The 20,875-nt window shown below is 43.2% G+C and overlaps 1 protein-coding gene across 3 annotated transcripts in view; it reads right to left on the bottom strand.

Annotated features, from left to right (window-relative positions):
* The window catches only part of SH3YL1 (SH3 and SYLF domain containing 1), a 46,356-nt gene extending 25,845 nt beyond the window's left edge, over positions 1 to 20,511 (bottom strand). For all 3 annotated transcript variants that reach the window (XM_007195704.3, XM_007195705.3, XM_007195707.3), the window contains exons 1-3: positions 20,109 to 20,511; positions 5,000 to 5,110; positions 1,910 to 2,023 (exon numbers count right to left, since the gene is read on the bottom strand). In XM_007195704.3, the coding sequence (XP_007195766.1) occupies positions 1,910 to 2,023; positions 5,000 to 5,110; position 20,109 (226 nt within the window). In that variant the 5' untranslated portion in view covers positions 20,110 to 20,511. The remainder of the gene's footprint in view (positions 1 to 1,909; positions 2,024 to 4,999; positions 5,111 to 20,108) is intronic.
* Positions 20,512 to 20,875: the final 364 nt, after the last annotated feature.

Raw genomic sequence — 20,875 nt, 5'->3', positions numbered from 1 at the left:
CATCAGTATTCATAATGTTTTACAAAATAATTGAGCTGGAATTCTAGTCTTTTGTTAGTATTTTATCATAGATATAAGAGAGCAAATGGATTCAAAAGAGTTCATTATAATCACTTCTAAGGGTAACATAATACTAAACTGTTTCTATTGTAAATCCTGGAGGGCAAAAACTGTTTTGACACCCTTTGTGCCTAGTAGAAGCACAAGAAATAGGTTATAAATTCAAGATTATTAAAATTCTATCAAGATACATATCCTTACATTTGGAAACTAAGTACAATAATTCCATTTGCCATGATATGGTACATTTCAGGATTATTGTGTGCCTATTTTTCCTGATCTAGACACAATTGTGTTAAACAAGTCTAGAAAAAAATAATTGGGGGGGTGGGTGGTATAGTCTAGATGAAGTACTTTCTGAAAATGCTCAGTAGCTCCCTAAGCCTAATTTTTCTTGCTATCATGTATTCTAGATGACAGGCTAGTGCTTGAATATACCCAGAACTAATCTATCTGGGCTTAGAGGGGTTTTGATCACAGAAATTAATGTCTCATAATCTCAAAGTTATTTTCCACTTCCCATGTTAGGGACTGGCCCTGTTTAAAAACTGCCCACCTGGCCAGGGTCTGGGGATTTGCTGTGCCCCACTGGGTGGCTTTTATATTACCCTCTGCAGAGCGACCAGCAGCTACTTGGGAAGATGGGAGAGAGAAACTTAGGTATCTAACCCAGTAGGAAGGTCCACCTGAGGTTCTGATAGGAGCCCCAGGTGTCGACGGCTCCTCCCCGTTTTCTGACAGTCACCGGTCCATGACCATTTGGGGCCTGCAGGGCTGGGGGCTCCTTGCAGACTTGGAGCCCATCTTAGGGTGGACTCGATTTGAGTGTGCCTGCTTGTCACAGGGCTGGGGGCTCCTTGCAGACCTGCAGAGCTGGGGGCTCCTTGCAGACTCGGAGCCCATCTCACGGTGGACTCGATTTGAGTGTGCCTACTTGTCTGGTTGTACTGCTGGGAATCTGCCCATGAAAATTTGGGTAATGCTTCTTTTCTTGAGAAGAAGAGAATGATGTCATTTTTTGTTCCGTAGCCAAGCCCAGAGCTATGAAATCTGAACCACAACCTCAGGGGCGAACTCTCATTTGCTGTGGGGACGCCTCACAGGGGACAACAAATCCCGCTGACTCAAGTTCTGGGGCCATGCGCCCCCCAAATGCCAGGTGTCTCTCCTGTCAGTGGATGGCCCACGTTCTCCCTCAAAATAAAATTAAATTATCTACACTAAAAAGAGCTATTAACAGAAAAATGTGCTCAATTATATAACTGAACAGCAAATGTTAAATTCATATAAAAGCCTTTTAGCTGGTTATGACACACCTACACACATTTTAAATATTATGTATGTTGGTTCTTGGGATTCAAGCAAACATATTTTGATGTCATGTCTGAAAAATCAAGTATTAGATTTCGCCCCAGAAAGTAAAACCAAATTATACTGATCTTGATATGATTCTGCCCTGGGGATGTTCTTTAAAATGTTTTGATTTTTAAGATACCGCACAGGAACAATGGGGTAAAAAAGCTTCCATGAAACAAAAGAAAGCTAGTGTAAGGTGAAGCCGAGGAATAAGAATGCATATTTAACAACAGAAATACAATGTCAGTGTTTACTATACGCTCCATGGAAGGACAACAAAGTGTGTAAAGACGGGGGCCCCATCTTCTGATATTCTGAGTCTCACGGGTGGGTCGGTTGACCACAGAGAAAACCGAGGGAGCGGCCCGAGGAAGGTGGTCCAGGCAGCACCAGAAAACCTGTCTCTCTCCCTACAAAACCTGTTCACAGTGGAAACAGAACAAAAAAGGGACGAGGATTCTCTGCCCCTCCCAGTGAAGGGACGCTAGCTTACTTCCATCTGGAAAGCGCGCCAGCACGATCCCACTGCCCCCTCTCGCGGTGACCAGAAACCCAGCTTTTATCGCAGACAGGACCGCCAGGCCCTTGGCTTTGGCAATGACGTGTGCTGCAAAAGATGAAGACAGGTGAGCACCCGGCAGGTGACAGCTCAGCAGGCCCGTGCGTGCAGGTTTGCTTCCCGGGACCAGGGCCTCCGCGGCTCAGCAGCGCAGGGAACTGCGAGGAAACCGCCCCAGGACAGAGGAGCCTGAAGCCTTTGGTGGCCCTAAGCCGACAAGGCGGGTGCTCAGAATCCTGCAGTGGACACAAGAAATGAGACACTGGGAAGAGACTGTACTGATATCTAGTAGCAGGACAAATAATTTGGAGATTTCAATTAATTTACAACATAATTTATAATTTTACAAGTTATAAAAGTATTTTCAAAGAAATTAAGATCTACACAGTATTAAGGAGAAACTTCAAAAGGGACTGACATGCAGTGTGCAGCAGAAGGTTTGAACTTAGAGCCACATTGTTGAGTTCAGCTTCTATTAATATGAAAATCTGGATTCAAAACCAGGAAAATTAAATGATTTTGCCACTTTAAAAAGTTTTTTGACTTTATAAAGTGATCTGATCAGTATTCGAATAACACATAACTACCAGGGCACTGAAAATATAATTCAATTTACAAAATATTGGTTTATTCACATTTCAGGGAAGTTCGTTACATAAAAGGAAGGTTATTAACATAGGTACCCACTAAACTCAGTGCCTTACTAGTCTGTGGATTTATTTACATAATAGTACATCTTTCAAATAACAAAGGAAGCCTAAACATTGGAAATTATTCTTGGATCCCAATGTTACTTTTAAGGTAGTTTAATTTATCATCATTTTAGTCAAATATTCTGTCAAGGAAGTCAAACCAGACAGTGTACTCACATACACAAAAAAGGCTTTGTAGGTGTCCCTAGGAAACACTAAATTTCTAATACACTTATGCACACCATTTCAAAATTTAAATTAATAACAGACTCTCAGAGACGATTCAACCGAGAGCACGAGTAGGGTAACACACACACCATTCCTGGAGCTCTTGGTACTTAAGGCTTAGAAGTAAGGCTCTCTTCTCTCCGATGGTCATCAACTAAGTGTGCCTTAGTTCGTGTTCTAAAGGGTGTTACACATGGTAATGATGTTGACAGCTTCATTATACATCAGGTAGGTTTGTTTATACAACACTTGTTGGCAGAATATCCTCACATGCCATTCTCAGTGCTTTTACAGTGAGTAGTGCCTCTATTCAGGAACATTAGGTATAACAGAAGTATATTTTTAAAATGAACATAGTTCAAATGTCAGGTGTGTTTTTATATCTTATCCACCCAGATTCAGGGACATTAAAATACCAATAATCCCTAAATAATTGTCCAATTAGCTCTTCATTTGTAATGTAGATGCACTGATTGCAGATTTACTCTCTAAATTGAGTTTCACTTACGTCTCAGAGCCCCTCACACCAGAGGACTGTGAACTCACAGCCTAAGAAAGGCTAAGGGTCTGGGCATTTTGTTTTAAAATATTTTTTAGATTTTATCTCCTATCACATAGTACACCTCCTTAGCTTTAATGTACGCGTAATGGGCCCTCCCTCCTCATCCCAAGGAAAGATGAGGCTTGGTCATCTGGCAGCTGCGGCCTCTCTGGCTTCCATCAGACACACAGCCCGCAGCCCTACGGGACTTTGCTCTTCTTCAGGCTGCTGTGTAAACGGGTTTTCATTTTCTGAGCTACACCCAGTGAAAGGGAGTCGGGTGGCCTTTGACTGGAAGCAGAATAAAGGCAAGGCAGAATTTTGCTGGACAAAATCCACGAGAAATAATCCGTACCCAAATGTTTTTATGGTAGGAAACACAGCTTATCTAGCCTGACATGTATGTAGATGCTGCTGTATATTGAGAAATGTCTTCTGCCTCCTGCTTCAGAATAGAGCTACAGAAAATCGAGTTCTTCTGGTCGAATTTTCTTCAAGTGTTACACAGTGCTTCTCTAACTTGTACGTGCATGTAACTCACTGGAGATCTTGTGATAAATGCAGATTCTGATTCATCAGGCCGAAGAGGAGCCTGAGGTCCTGCATTTCTAACAAGCTCCCAGGTGATGCCCAGATGTGGTCATCTGCCTTCGAGTAGCAAGGCTCTATGAAGTGCTGTTTTCTTAAGATGGGAGGAGTGGCTGGGCCAAAATAACAGCACTTAATATTATTACTATAACAACAACAAATTAGAAATTCTTACAACCCTTAAAGGTCTGTTAAATAACTTCAGAAAATCTGGTTTAAGAAATTAAACTGGTTTCTCTAATGCAGGATGAGAGTTATGCACTAAGAGGGAAATTAGCCCGCAGCTGCCTACGCTAGTCTGCATATGAGTGTCTTTGCATCAGATAGGTATTCTCTGAAACACCTTTTAGAAATAACTGGTAGTAGTAATGAACAGACAGTGGTTCCCAAAAGCTTGCCTCTGGACCAGGTCTTGTGTGGTCAGCCTGACTACAGGAGAATCACATTAGAGACGTGATAAAGTCTGCACTCCTGGCCACGCTGCTCCCAGGGTCTGATTCAGCAGGTCGCGGGGGCGGGGGGGAGTTTAGGAACTGCACTTTAATGACCCAGGGAATACAGATGTGTAGCTGTGTTGGGAATCATTGATTAGTCTTCTTAAACCACTATAAAGTATAACTATCTTACCTAGAAAGAAAAAACACAAAATTAAAATTTATTTATGAGATTAGCTAGTGAGTTTGCAAGATGAGTTTGCGAAAGTCCTCAGAAATTGAGGACAAGGACCTGTGAGTTTGAGGAAAGTGGAAGTGGAAAAGGACACAGGGTACTTAGGGCCATGGGCCGTGCAAAGGGGAGGAGGAGAGGGAGTATTACAAGGCGGGTGGGAGAGGGAGGCCGCCCAGGACCCCAGCCGGGAAGACGGGCTCAGAGGAGAAAGGTGCTCTGAGGACCTGTGTGAAGTCAAGGGTTGAGAAGGTAATTTAAGAAACAGAGCAGGTGTAGAAGTGACAAGTATGTATTTTATTTACCTACCAGGAATGATCTTATCAGGTCCATTTCTGGAAGTTATTTCTGTGAATTCTCTTAGAATTTTAGCAGCCTTTTTTGCTTCAGATTTCAAATTGGAAGGTATAGGGTTATTCACTGAAAGATTAAAAAACTGATTTTAATGAAGAGATCTACTAAATAGAAGTTAGAAATTTGTTGTAATTTCATTTTTCTCATACAAAATTAAGCATTATCAAATTGTATCCTACCAAAGGAAATAAACTGAAAATCCTTATTTATTGATCATTTCATCTCTATTTTCCTAGTAAATTAAATTCACTGGGATTGGGAAACCCTAAACTCTCAAAATCGCAGAAATTATAAAATCATGGAATTCTAAAGGATCTTAAAATCTGGTCCAGTCTCCCAATTATATATCTTTTCCCTGTAATTCTTAACTCACCACAATATTAACAAAAAATATTAAAATGTTAAGAATGAACAAAAGATGTATTTTACTACTGTCTATAACAGATAATATAAAATTTAATATATTTGACTATTGTGTTGAAAATGTTTGACCTGTCTGCACAGATTTTCCTTATCAGTGAAATTCTAGTAGACTCAGGAATTGAGTGATTACTTCCATTAATGGACATTTGCATTTGTATAGCATTCTATGTTTTCAGCATTGGTTGGGTATTCATAAACTCAGAGGAAGGTTTATGCATCCTAGCAATGCTCACATAATCTTTCCAGCTCTGAAGTATGTGGGATGGATCATTCCTTTATCACAGGACAAGGAACCAGAAGAGTCAAAGGAATCAAGAGGCTTCAATATAAATCCTGCTGTTCCGACCATCAGATGAATTTTTCATTTCAAAGATTGTATTTTCAGCCCTGAAAGTCCCATTGGTTGTTTTTCATTCTTTCCATTTCTATCCTCATTGTGTTTTTGTTGTTCTTTCAATCCTTGAGCATATTTTAAAAAGTGTTTTTATATCCTTGTCTGATGATAGCATCACCTCTGCCCTTTCTGGGTCTGTTTTTTGACTGACTTTTCTCCTACTTATGGGCTATGTTTCACTGTTTCTGCCCATTCCTAGTGAAATTCGGTGGCGGCTAGAACTGTGAACGCTGCCATGTCGAGGATCTAGATCTTGCTGTCTTCTTTGAACAGCGCTGCTGCCTTTGTGCTGGCGCCGGGGAGTTACTTGCACATCAGCTCAGTCGTTCCAAGGCTTGCTTTTAAGTTTTGCTTGGAGTGTGTAGTCTTCGGTGCCAGGCCTGCAGTTACCCTGTGACTCTGGGCTCTCTCCTGAACGTCCTCGGGTGTGACACACTCTCTCCACTCGGCTGGCTGGAACTACTGCTCCCAACACTGCATAAGCTCTGAGGACTGTTTGCCTCACAGCTTCCTGAGAGTCGTTCTTGGCCCTGCCTTGAAAGCGTCCCCTTCACACAATGCTTCCTGCTCAGCCAAGGACTCAAGGGTCCCTCTGCAGATTTCTTGAGCCCCTTCCATCTCTGATTCACTCTTCTCTGGGAATCTGCTCTGTGAACTCCAGTTGCTCAGCCTCTCCAAACTCAATGTGTCTCTCGCATTCAGAAGGAACCCATGCCACGGTGGGCTTCCCTCCCTGTGCTGCAGCTTGGAAAGTGCTCCAGGCAGAAACACGGGCAATTGTGGACTTTACCTCAATTTCCCCTCTCCTCTGGGATCCTAGACCCACTCGCCTGTTGTCCAACATGAAAACAGATGCTCCATATATTGTCCCCAGTTTCTGGTTGTTTACGGCAAGTGGCAATTCCAGTACCAGTTTCTTTGTCATGAAGCTCTCAGTGTACTTTTGTTTTTTATGATGAGGAATATTGAATATCTTTCCATTTCTGTCAAATCTTTTCTTATTTCTTGTCCATTTATGGTGGGTATTTCTCTGTTCCTTATTGATTTGTATATTAAGGGAATTAACCTTTTTTTCTAGAATATGAGTTACAAACATTGATTTCCTCTTTGCCATTTGTCTTTTCAATTTTCTTATGATGGTTTTTCTACTTTTTAAACAATGAAATCAGGGGCTTCCCTGGTGGCGCGGTGGTTGCGAGTCTGCCTGCCGGTGCGGGGGACGCGGGTTCGAGCCCTGGTCTGGGAGGATCCCGCGTGCTGCAGAGCAACTAGGCCCGTGGGCCACAATTGCTGGGCCTGCGCGTCTGGAGCCTGTGCGCCGCAACAAGAGAGGCCGCGATGGTGGGAGGCCCCCGCCTGCCGCAACTGGAGAGGGCCCTCGCGCAGAAACGAAGACCCAACACAGCCAAAAATAAATAAATAAATAAATTAAGAAAAAGAAAAATGAAATCAAATTCCTATTCTCTTTTAAGTCTAACAAGTGTCTAACTACTAAACAAAGTAGTTCCCAAATTCATATGGAAAAATAAGCAACAAAAGCTAGAAGAAAATGTGTGAAAGAAGAAGAATGAAGGGGATAAGCTCTGGTTTAACATATTATAAAGCCTCAATAATTTACCTCTTAGTGATGTAAATACAGACAGAAAAATCAATTTCACAAAATAGAAAATTCAGAAATTGGCCCAAATATATAAATTAATTTAACGTATGATAAATATTGCACCTCAAATCATTGTGGAAAAGCTGTTGTACACAATAAATAGTGGTCCTTTGGGGGGAAAAAGTCATCCACAGTTTCGCATTACATAACAATAAACTCCAAATGCATTGATGATTTAAAATACCAAAAGTCAAACCATGAAAGAACCAGAAATTATGGGAGAATTACTTTTGAAATTCATAGTGCAAAAGGCCCAACTATGAGGAAGAATTCTTTTTTCTTTTTTTGGCCGCACCGCGTGGCATATGGGATCCTAGTTCCCCGACCAGGGATTGAACCTGCGCCCCCAGAACTGGAAGCATGGAGTCTTAGCCACTGGACCGCCAGGGAAGTCCCTGAAAATTTTTCTATATTTTTTAAACAACCAGAGATTATGGCATAAGTGCATTGTAAAAATAAAGGAAAAATATAGATACACAAATATTGAAGAAGAAAGGCATCCCTACTACTAATACTCACCAATACTACTGTCTGCATTTTAGTGTGTGCTTCAGTTGGTTCCTACTGCTAAACAAGTAGATTATTTCCATTTTTAGTTTTTAGTGATACCACTGTTCGATGGTAATTATCTTGAGAGAATCTTAGGAGTTGGAATTAATGACTGAAAAAAAATCAAGAATGTCTAGCTTTTTATTCCATTATCAAATCACCTTCTAAAATTACTATCCAACCTTAGAACCACTTGTTATTACCATAAAAAATTCGTACTGTTACTGGGGAAGCTGGTTGAGGCAAAGTGTGCACATCAGAAAGGATGACAAGTTTTTATTTGAACTTAATCTGAATACTAGAGAATTTTTTTGGTTGTTTACATTTTGTTTTGCATATTTTCATGTTCATGTTCATGTTCATGTTCATGTTCTTTGCCTATTTTTCCGGTGCCATACTCCTTTTGTCTATAATTTTAATCGTGTCGCAAGTTTGTATCTCAGCTTCTTGTTTTTATACTTTTATGTACAGTTTTTCAGTATTTGATTTTATTTATATGGCAATATCTCTCTGGGCTTTCTACCATTATCATCTTTCTATTATTGTGACTAAAGGCCTTTAAGAAAAAAATTATACAAGTATTATTCTAAATTTTCTTCCAGAGCTTTTATTTTACATTAAATACTTGACCCTCCTCAAACTTGCATTGGTATAGGATATGAAGTAAGAACCTAATATTTTAAAAATATACAACACAATTTATTGAATAATCCACAGCACTTAATTAAAAATGCTACCTTCATGACAAAAGCAAGAAAGGAATATTCATATATATATACTCATATATTTAAAAATATATGACAGGAGGGAGGGAGACGCAAGAGTGAAGAGATATGGGAACATATGTATATGTATAACTGATTCACTTTGTTATAAAGCAGAAACTAACATACCATTGTAAAGCAATTATACTCCAATAAAGATGTTAAAAATATATATATATATATATGACAGAGATGACATGGTAGATTAATAAATTATTCTGGGACTTTAGGTCATTCAAAGGAAAACAAAATAAAATTAGATTACAATATCACATCATACACACACAAAAAATTTCAATGTAATTGAATGCCTAAATATTAAAAGCAAAACTTAGTACTTCTAGAATAAAAAGAATAGGGAATATCTTTATGATTTGAGGATGGAGGAATGCTACAAACAAGGCACAACAATAACGGGAAACTACAGATACATTCAACTACATTAAAGTTTAAAAAGTTGTATCAACATACATTTAAAAAATAAAAATATAAGCCACAGATTGGAAGATATTTGTCATAAACATAAGTGACAGAGATTTAGAATCCAGAATATATAAAGATCTTTTATTTTTTAATATAGAAATTTAAAATTTATTTACATTTATTATGATTGATATGATTTATGGTTGATTTATTAAAATTACGAATCAATTTGAATTTTTCAATTTGTATTTCTATCATATCTTTAGTATCTTCTACTGTTTCTTTTGTTATTTAAAATTTAGAATTCTTCAAGTTGAATTCTTAAATCCTTCTTTAGTTCTGGACATTTTGCTTCTTCCATTTCTTTTTTTTTTTAATTTTTATTGGAGTATAGTTGATTTACAATGTTGTGTTAGTTTCCAGTGTACAGCAAAGTGAATCAGCTATACATATACATATATCTACTCTTTTTTAGAGTCTTTCCCCATATAGGCCATTATAGATTATTGAGTAGAGTTCCCTGTACTACACAGTAGGTACTTATTGGTTATCTATCTTATATATAGTAGTGTGTACATGTCAGTCCCAATCTCCCAGTTTATCCCTCCCCCCCCAACCCCTGGTAACCATAAGTTTGTTTTCTACATCTGTAACTTTTTCTGTTTTATAGATAAGTTCATTTGTACCCTTTTCTTAGATTCCACATATAAGTGATATCATATATTTGTCTTTCTTTGTCTGACTTACTTCACTCAGTATGACAATCTCTAAGTCCATCCATGTTGCTGCAAATGGCATGATTTCATTCTATTTTATGACTGAGTAATATTCCATTGTATATATGTACCACACCCAGCATATATAAAGATCTTTTAATATCAATAAAAATATGAAGTCACTATAGAAAATGGGGCAAAGTGTTCAACTAGTTAATCCACAGAAGAGGAAACCTCCATGGCCAATAAATATATGAAAAGTTGATCAAACTCCCTAGAAGCCAGGGACACGCAAAGCCAGACCATAATGCATTACCGTTTCTTGTCCTTTAGGTTGACGGAAATTAAAAAAGCCTGCCAATGAGCATGTATAGGTTGTGCAGGGGCACATAGGGAAGCCTCTGTCCCATTGGTGGGGACGTGAGTAAGTGCAGCTGCTGTTCGAGCTGTTCTGAGGACAGCTGGAGATGACCCACCAATACTACTCCTGGACGTGCTCAGAGGCACTGGCTGCCCGGCTGAACGGTGGCCCCCAAATTCACGTCTACCTGGACCCTGTGAAACGGACCTTATTTGGAAACAGGGTCTTTGCAGACGTAATTAAGTTAATCATTCTCAACCACCCAGGTGGCCCCTAAGTCCTTAAGTAGACAGAAAGGGGAAGATGCAGCGAGGAGGGGAAGGCAACGTGGCCACAGAGGCAGAGGCTGGACCGTGTGGCCACAAGCCCGGGAGCACTGGGGCCCCAGGAGTTGGGAGAGAGAAGGCAGGACTCTTGGAGGGGTGCGTCCCTCCAAGCGCGTGACAGCCCACGGGCCGCCTCCATGCGGGACAGGGCGTGTCTGTTGTAAGCCGACCAGTCTGTGGTAACTTGTTGCGGCAGCCCAGCCACCGAGGCAGGGCCTTTAACAGCACAAAGAAATAAATACATTCAAAGAGGAGACAAACGACCCTCAAAAGGAGGACGGATATATCTAGTTTGGTGTAGTATTAAAATTGTATTCTATACAGAACATCAGATAAACTAGATCTACTGTATCAACATGGCAAAATGTGAATAATATTGACAGCAAAAACAAGTTGCATAAAGATATATAGGGTATCACACATTTACATAAACATTTACATAAATGTTATACAAATATTTATATATAAAAATAAAGTAAAATGATATTTGATCTGGGGGGTGGGGTGGCCCTGGGGAAGGCTTATATAGGAAGCTTACTGGAAACTACTTTTTTTCCTTAGGCTGTGTATAGTAAGTCATGGATGTAAAAATTGTTATTCTCAATAGTCTTTGGTATGTCTGAAATATTACAGAACAAAGATTGTTCAGCATAAATTGAATCCTGTACTATTAAATATTTAATATATTAGTGGAAACGTATGACTCCAGCTGTAAAAAAATATGTATATTATGAATAATTACTCCATAAGTTGTCTTTTGTTTAAAATCTGACCTCTCACAGCCAACAACATGTCTTGCGTGAAGAGGTGTAGAAAAGTGAAAAATGTACCCTTATGTTTTACACAAACAAGAGAGCACACACAGCCTCCCCTCCCCCACGCATGTGCGAACGTGTGCGCACACACACACACACACGCACACACATAATTCAAAGGACAGGGATTTGGTGAGTGGCCATACGGTAAATATTCAGTTGTTATTATATGCATTTGTATATCATTGACAATTCTGAAATTTGAATTTTTAGGAACTAACATAAAGTTGCTCTTCATCTTCTCGATCATGTATTTGTTTAAAATCACACTGTCCCATTTTGATGATGGTACTGAGATACTGAAAGGCTGATACTCTTGGTTCTCTACTTTCACTTGCAATGGTGAATATGAAACACAAAGATGAACACAGAAAAATTCTCAGAAGCACATAATTTTTAAATAGGGAAGGAATCTTAAAACATCTATTTAAAATTATGTCAATTTACTAGTGGTCTTTAAACTTTTCCTATTATCAATGCTTTGGTTATACAGCCTGGATTTAGAAGGTCTTAGAAAAAATACAACCTAGAAAAATTCCAAGTTAACATATTTATGTAGATATTTGGGCCTTTAAAGTACATTTTATGGAAGTAGCTGTTAGTCATGACTTGACTAATGTCAGTAGCAGGCTAATGACATACAATTGTTTTTGGTATTCCACAGTGATCAAGAAAAAGTGTACATGGTAGGGGGCATTTCCAAGTTTCCGATATGGTACTGACACAATTGACAGCTTCTGAAAACCACAACTGGTGTGAACAGACTCGATGGGAGCCTGCCTCTTCTCCGCTGGGTCGCTACAAAGGAGGCACCGAGCTGGCGATCAGCAAGGCAACCGGAGCGCAACTAGAAAACCGGCTAACGTGCACCGTCCATTTGTAACGCACGTGCTTTGATACCTGGCGTAGGACTAGATGAGGCCTTTGTTTTCTTAATTTTTGTTGGGATCTAAGATGATGTAACCTTACTCTTTATGGAATGAACAAGTCTCATGCAGGGGGTCTGCTGTGTTAGCTAGTATCCCACATACTCGTGTGCTTCCCGCGTCAGCGGCTGCCCAGAGACAGTAATGGGTGTCGCTTCTACGCCAAGACAGTGGGAAGGAGCGTTTTCTGCACCCTCCCTTTCCTGTCACCGGCTGCCTGAAGGGGTCTCCAGGGTACAGCCGCAGTGGGAGGGATGGAGACCCCTGGATCAGAACACGGGGGAAGGTGCCCACCACAGCTCTTCCCGTGCTAAGAAATCGAGATGTGGGGGCTCGTTGCTGCAGCTGACATAACCCTACTTCTTATGTTTAAAAATTACTTCTCATCTCTCCATGGTATTTGCTGCAGAAGAAAGATGGAGACGTATCTGTAATTTTTATTTTCTAACTTAGGACTAGACTTGTTTTATATACATCCTAATCACTTAATTAGTTTGGGGGGGTAGATAAATGGGTAAAAACACATAAAATATAACATACCATATGCTACTATCTTTCTCTTTGATTACATAGCATTCCTAATAGACTACTTGCAGGTCCTTCTAAAAAAGCAAAGCAGTAGTTTTGCCTTTTTATTAAATGTTAAAATGGATAAAAAGATAGATCTTTGCTGTACCAAGTGCTCCTATTAGCACGTGCCTGAAAACAGCTTCATGTTACAGGGCCCTTCCTCTGCCTTCCTCACTGCGCCCGAGTTACGCCTCTGGCCGTAACCCCCTGGTCACCTGGAGAAGGGGTAGCAGGCAGAGCCCAACGGCAGGTGGGATGCGCACGGCGGGTCAAAGAGGGGATATTAACTGTGGGAGTTATTCACTCTGTGTGGCGCCCTCGGCTGAGGGACAGTCCTGGGGGGAAATGTGAGGAGGTGCAGCCCTCCCTGGAGAAGCTGTCGCTCAGCCCGAGGACGGCGGGCAGCTGCGCTCCGCCAGGCTGGGCTCCCCCTGGGTGCGGCAGGGGCCCGAGTCCTTGGAGCAGTGGGGCCTCTGGCTTCTGAGCGCAGGGGGCTGTGGAGAGGACTCTGAGAGGCCTTCCCGGGCCTCTGGCCAAACGGGCTCGCCAGATGGCCTCTCGCCGCTCGCTGAGCCCTGCCTGCCCCATCCCGAGGGAGCTCGGCGTCAGCCCCTGACAGCAGCCCCACCGCTCCGCCCAGAGCGCGGACCGAAGGGGCGTCGGAGCTCAGAGGCCCCGAGGACTCGGCACAGCCAGCCACTACCTGTTCTCCCGTGGGAACGGCTGGTTGAAAAAAAGGAATCAAAGGAAGAATAGTTTGTGTGAGAACACACTTTCAAAGATGAAATAGGTAACATCCCATCATAGATCAGCATTGATTGCTGAACACTGGTAATCTATCGTGATAAGGGGCGCTAAATAGTGAACTCAAGTTGAAAACGTTCTCCCATAAAGAGAATCACATTCTACCCATCAGTAGACTTGGATTACAAAAGAAGTTCTCAATTATTATTATAATTCAGTTTTCATCAATAAAAATTTGTGGAAGATTGTTTTCTCTCTTGTGTAAATGTCAATACACAGCCTCAGTTTTCCTCGTGGCCCCCAAAGCCTGATATACGGGCTGTCTGGCCCTAGAGGAAAAAAAATGCCAACCTCTGACCTCTTAAAATTCCACTCATTCTTCAAAATCAACTTTAAACACCGCTTCTACTTGAAACCATGAGTAACTTAAATCTTAGACCAGACCTGAGATTTGGCAAGAGCCCCCCACCCCGGGGCCAGCCCTTCCTGGGGCAGCTGAGCAGAGCTTTACCACCTGGGCCGCACAAAACAACGGATGACCCGAGGAGCAAGGAAGACACCTGCCCCCATGTCTTGTGGGAGAGGTCCCAGAGGACCCAGCAGTGCCAAGGTTGCTAACACTGCCTTCGTCTGTCTTGCCAACTGAAAATTGTCACTTGCCATCTGACTCTACAAAGATTAGGTCACTGCAGTCGCTGACCTTTAACACACCCTGAAAGGAGCTCAGGGCGGAGTTCAGGAATGAGGCCCTCTGTGCTCTGGAAAGAACTGGCAGAACAGGCCTTCAGATACTTAGACATTTTCAGGAGAAGATTTTAAGAGCACGGTTTCTCGCATTTTCTCATATCTAGAAAAGCACTAAAATCATCGATAGAGACATCTGCTCCTCGTGACTGGCAGCAAACTTCTGCCAAAATGTGTGCTTGATTATGTGTACCCCCTTCACCGAAATCATGTGTATACGGGCCTCCCCACCCCATCTCTTCAGAGCAGTTCCTCAGCACTATCTGAGAGGCTATCTCCCGGGCTACAGTCCTCATTTCGCCCCAAATAAAACTTAACTCACAACTCTCACATTGTGCATTTTTTTTCCCATCGACAGCCTCCAAGAAGGAGCCAAGAAGTGGAGGTCAGCCCTTTCAGGGTCCTCTCAGCTTCCCCAAGGCTCCACCTTTCCTATTCACACTCACACCTCAGGTCCTGTGACTTGAAGCACCATTTATATCTGATAATCCTCCAAGCTTGATCTATTCTTTAACCTTTCCCTAAATGCCAGACTCACCGTATCAATTACTGATTGGACCTTGAAATCAAGTATTCAAGTAAGCATCTCAAATTAATCACAGTTAGACTTAACTGTGATGCCCTAACCTCCTCTCCAACCTGCTCCCCGAGTTTCCTCTCCAGGTAGGTTTCATCCATCAGGGAACTCACACTCAACACCTGGGCCAACTGGGACTTCCGTATCTCTCTCATTCCCAGTGCCAATCTACCAGCACACCCTACTGGACCTTCACACCCAACAGACCTTCAACACGCTCCGAATCTGATTACATCTCCCCCCCTCCCCTGCCACCAGTCTCGCCCAGGGAATATCCCTTCGGGTGGTGTCTGTTCAGCAGCTTCCTCTGTGGTCTCTGTTTCCAGTCCTGAACACCTACGGTCATTTCTCCAAAGAAATGCGCTAAGTAATATCTCATTGATAACACGCCTCAAAGTTTTCCCACCATGTTCAGTCTACACCATGGCTTTTATCTACCCTGTCTGTCTGTCTATCTGTCTATCTAATCTAATCGTTCTAACCTAATCTCCCTCTCTAGAATGTAAGTGCCATGAGGTTAAGCACATTAACTATTTTATTAACTGTAATATCTCCAACACACACCAAAATAACATACAGTAAGTGCCCAATAAATATTTGTTAAATGAGTAAAGCATTTGTTGCTTTTAGGAATTAAAGATCAAAACCCTGTGAGGAAAGGCTCATTTACCTTAAAATAGTCCTTTCTAGGTTGTCACAGGAAAGGGAGGACAAAACCAAACCAAACCAAACCACAAGCTAAGGAGATCTGAGTGTAAGGAGACCAACAAGCACACTGGTCTAAAAAGCCTCACGCAGCCCCACTGCCGAGTGGCGCTCACCCCACTAGGAGCCCTTCAGCCCAGAAGGCATGGGCGAGCCAGCTCTCTGCTTGCAGGAAGCTCTGCTGTTGTCCCATCAGAGCCGGGTGTCAGGGCCTTGTGAGAGCAGCGGGGGCCAGCTTCAGAACCAATGATAACTGAAGACCCAGAAGCAAGTCTGAGTGGGCAGAGACGGCACACACCTGACGCTTCTTCTCAACACCCGCTCGGAGACGTGACTGAAAACGAGGACTCAACAGAATGCTTACATTTCCGGCACTCGAGTTTGCGATTTGATACTCACACCCGCACAGCTGTCCAGCACTCAGCTGCAATCCTCACAGGCCAGAAGCAGTGCTTTTTACAAAGCTTTGTGCCCCTGCAGAGCCCTCTTCGTATATCCAGATGCTCAGTACATCTCACTGACTTGAATTAATAAACTTCAGTGGAAACTGGTTCCTTTTCCTACTGAACATCTATGCCTCTGGTTTCGGAACCAGCACAGTGTGTCTGTTTCCACTGATGCCGCACCTGAAGGGGACCCATTTGCAGAATCAGACCAAGTGTCCTCCTTGTGCTACAGCAGAGCTTTGTAACCAAGGCTGATCCACATCAGCATCTGACCAAGGGCTTGTGTGGGAGCTGCCGGAACTGCCTCTTTCACAGGCACTTCTGTTCGGACTTGCTGCAAGGTTTTGTCACCACTGGGGAGAGCCTGAGAGCAAAGCCATGCAGAGGAGCGCTTGCCTAGAGCTGGAGAAAGAACCTGGGCTCCGCCGGCTCTGCGTGAGCCCAGGGCTGGGCCACAGCTGGTGCCGCAAGCAGCTCTGGACTCTTCAGTCACGTGGACCAGTGAGACACTCTTCTGCTAGAGCCAGTTTGGGTCAGATTTTCTGGCACGTGCAACTAAAGCTTAGTAAATGATACATAAACCTTACCCCCAAAAGACTTTCTACTTTGAACTCCATCAACCAAGCAGAATTAAACCAGTTAAATAAGCAAATTCCACAGTTGAGAGTTGCTATTGCAAACATCCTGTGTAGGGAAGGTCAGAGCCTCTTTTATAAACATGGGAAGGAAAGCTACTGGACTGGGGAATTCACATGCAGCCCGGGATGCCTGCAGACCACAAAGCTCAATCACTAAGCCTGAGTGCTAGACACAGCCCTGTGTCACTGCGAGCTGGGTGTCACAAGGCTGGTCATGGTGAGGACACCTTCACGTTCAGCTGAATTCCAGAAGAACCTGGCTAATTTGTTTGAATAGTACAGATCCTATTACATTTCTAATAAGAGCATATTGCCAGGTAATAGTTGTATAATGGTGACTTTTTCTGTCAGAGCCAACAAATAATAACAACGATTTAGAGACAAGCCTCAATTCCTGTCCTCAGCATCAAGTCATGGCTCATCCACTTTTCCTCTGCTGTACCATTAGGCAGAGGGGCATGGTCTGGTCAGAATGTTGATATCATTATATTGCTGAAGTTGTGAAGATAAGGTCACTATTAAGTCATGGTTTGCATCTCAACATTCATAAAATTCTTAAGTCTCTTGAATTCCAAGGCAAAGCAAATCATCTATAAATATTTGAGTTTCCTCTTAAGAGAAGGATGGATGCCAAACCTCAAGCCAAGAAAACAGATGTAAAGTTTTCTTTAAAAAGTAACTGAAATATTTGAAAATTTCCATACTAAGACTTTGTTTTTTAATTAAGAGGACTTTTTTTTTTTTAATACTGAGGAGAAAATTTTTACTTTGGAAACCTCAAAAGCTTGAAATGAGCTTAAGATGTAGAAATAATTCCCATATTGGTCATAGGGCAATAAACTCAGGGCTGGGGTGACTGGGGGCCACAGTGACATTAGAATACTATTTGGAGTAAACTGCCACCTGGGGTGAGAAAACTGACTAGCTTCCAGTCTAGCCCTCCAGTCTAGAATGAAAGCAGGGAGAGGAAAGGCCCCCTCCCAATACCTCATCATTTTAAGACTTCAAGGGCTTCCCAAACTTTCCCTCTGTCAACAAGCATCTAATATATTATTTTCCTTAATGGAGTCTCAATTATGAGAGGGTTACCTATAGGAAATTTTTTTATTAATTTTTATTTTGGCTATAAATCTTAGCTAAAATAAAAGAAACTTTATGTATCTATGTAATCTTTTGAAAGCCTTTGAAATATTGAGTTTAGCTTTATTAGGACGTTATCATCTCGGACACTACCACCTGATAACTATGGCCATTGTTTCTTTTTTTTTTTTTAACGTCTTTATTGGAGTATAATTGCTTTACAATGGTGTGTTAGTTTCTGCTGTATAACAAAGTGAATCAGCTATACATATAGATACATCCCCATATCCCCTCCCTCTGTCTCCCTCCCACCCTCCCTATCCCACCCCTTTAGGTAGACACCACTGTTTCTTAAACTAGTTCTTATCTCTCTGTGGCCTGGGTTTAACTGCTTCCTTTGTCTTAAGGAGACAAAGTCTGTCAGTTCTATAAATCAAAACTGGTCTCTCTGGTCAGGTCATTAACCTTCTAATCCAAACTTCAAACTAAACTGATGATTTGAGCCCCAAACATTACCGTGGCCTGTGCCTCTTTTCTTGTTCCCCTGACCACAGGATTCAGACAGGGGACAGAGAGTATGGAGTGACAAGAACCGTAACTTCCAGCATAAGGAGACCCTTGACTTACACCACTTCACCTTTTCTCAAACTGAAGAGTGAGCCTGGCTCAGAGCAGAACTACACATGCCACTTTAGTCTGATCAGTGACTGTGAAAAATGGACTCCCCCCAAAGAAAATAAAAATTCAGTGTGTTTAGGTCTTAAACTGCACAGGATGATGTCTTATCATGACACACTTGCACATAAGGCAACTTGTAGAAAGACGTCTGTGACCACCGGTCACTCAGCGACACGGCAGCAACATCCCCTTGACTTGTCAGCGTTCTCTTTCCAAACACCATATCCTTCTTTCTAAACAGTGAGAAAGCCCCTGAGAAATTTTCCTAAATGGAATAAAAGCATCAAATCACTCTTGATGAGCACAGATTTCTTTTAAATATTATTTTTAATCTTACAAAAGACGAGGGATAGTATTAACTCATTTTAAAGAAACTTTGTTTAAATAGAACACTTGTAAACCAGATAACCAATTCTCCTTAGTTTATGCATGATAAACAGGATGGAAGTAACAACTGATTTTAACCTCCAGCTGGTCACTGCGCAGGTATTCCAATAGCAGGCCACACAAAGAACTAAACAGCACCATGGAGACTTGTTATTTCTCTGAGGTGCGTGTGTGCAGAGTTTCTGACTAACCCATTATTAATTCAGGCATCTCCCACACCTCAATAAACACTCTCCTGAGGACAAAAATGCAGGACACTCCTGTTCCGTATACAAAAGAAAACCTGAAAACCTCCACCCCTTTGGTAGAACATTCTGGGGCCATCAGATTCCTACTCTCTGTGGGCAGGGGTCCCTTGTCTGTGTCATTCTCTGCAACTCAGCCTCAGCAGCAGCAGTGGTGACACAGAACTATTTGTTGAGATGAAGTGAAAATGACACATTTCCAGCTAGCAGGGTAAATCTCATTACCTTATGGTCATCTACCTGTTCAGAGCAGTTTCCTATTTCATTACACAAGGAAAAACCACCACAATAAAGTAAAGAGGTCCAAGGTCCAGCGCTCACAGCACCAGGGAGGCGGCCACTCTGCCCCAAGAGGTTTCCCGGAACTGCGGCTGATCACAGGCAGGGCCAGGTGAGGTGTGAAGGGCCTGGCACTTACACCTGGGGAGCCCGGAAACAATGGCAGCCTTCTGACTCCTGCTGAGCGAGCCAGGCGCAGACTGAGCCCAAACCGTCCAACAAGGTCCAGAATGTCCCCCACTAAAACAGTCGGGAACGAAAACAGATAGTGACTAATAACTTGGCTTTTCAAATATTAGATATTTACAAACGAAGTGAATGATAATCGCTAAAATGAAAAACGAGAAGAGCCATTCGGTGAACTGAATCAACTGGGGCTAAACCTGAATCACAACCGCATTTGTGGAGAGTCCAGGGAGCCGGTTGCTCTTAACTTCTGACAGTTGTGGGATAACTGAGCGTTAATAGATGCGCAACAGCAAAAAAAATCCCAAAGACATCGTTTCTATGTCTTTCACCGAACATTTACCCTCCCCAGCAAAACTTCTGTAAAGCGTAAGGGGTGGTCCCGATTCCAGGTGAGGTTCAGCGGCGTCACCGACACCTGTACTCACTTGCTACCCCGAGCCTGGTCCGTTCCGGCGCCCCTGGAGCTGCGGACACCTACCCAGGAAGAGGAGGGGCCCTCCCCGCTCGGCTCCGCCTCCCAGGGCAGGGACCGGTCTAGCGAGGTGCACACCTGAGACAGGTGAGGGAGCAGGTAAACACCCGCTTTTCCAGGGCAAAGCACCTAGTTTACACATATTCGCAGGACAAAAACAGCAGCTAAGGGAGGTGTGCGCTCGCCCTCACCGGTCCCAGGGCGGCTGCTGAAGCAGCCCATCTTCGACGACTGGGCAGCCCAGCGGCCGTCCTGCCGCAGAGCGGACCTTGCGCAGCGGTTCCGACCCGGGCACCGGGGACGGGGGTCTCGGGGTACCAGGAGGTGCCCGTGCGGACCCCGCCCAGCCCCTGATCGCGGGCCTCACCTTCGGCCGCGCGGCCCAGGTGACGGGCGCTCACCTGAACCCCAGGACTGACTCCCTACTCTCCGAGGACACTCGGGGACCCCTCAGGCCCCGTCTCTCTGGCTTCAGTCTGTGGCCCCCAAAACCCCGGGGCTCGGGGCTACGCCCTCTCCTGCCCTCGGGTGGTCACTCCGCAGAGTCGCGTGACCCCAGCTCTCCCCCATTGGGCCCCTCCCCTTCCAGGTGGCTCTTGGTCCCGCCCCATCCCTCCCCTCCCCGCGCCCCACCTCCTGCCCTCGGGGTGGCTCTCGGCTCCGCCTCCCGCGGGCGGCTCTGGGGCCAGACTGCGCAAGCGCGAGACTGCACGCTCGCTC

This window comes from Balaenoptera acutorostrata, chromosome 12 (genome assembly GCF_949987535.1).
Source record: "Balaenoptera acutorostrata chromosome 12, mBalAcu1.1, whole genome shotgun sequence".
Classification (NCBI taxonomy): domain Eukaryota; kingdom Metazoa; phylum Chordata; class Mammalia; order Artiodactyla; family Balaenopteridae; genus Balaenoptera; species Balaenoptera acutorostrata.
This window is presented reverse-complemented; position numbering and strand designations above follow the sequence as displayed.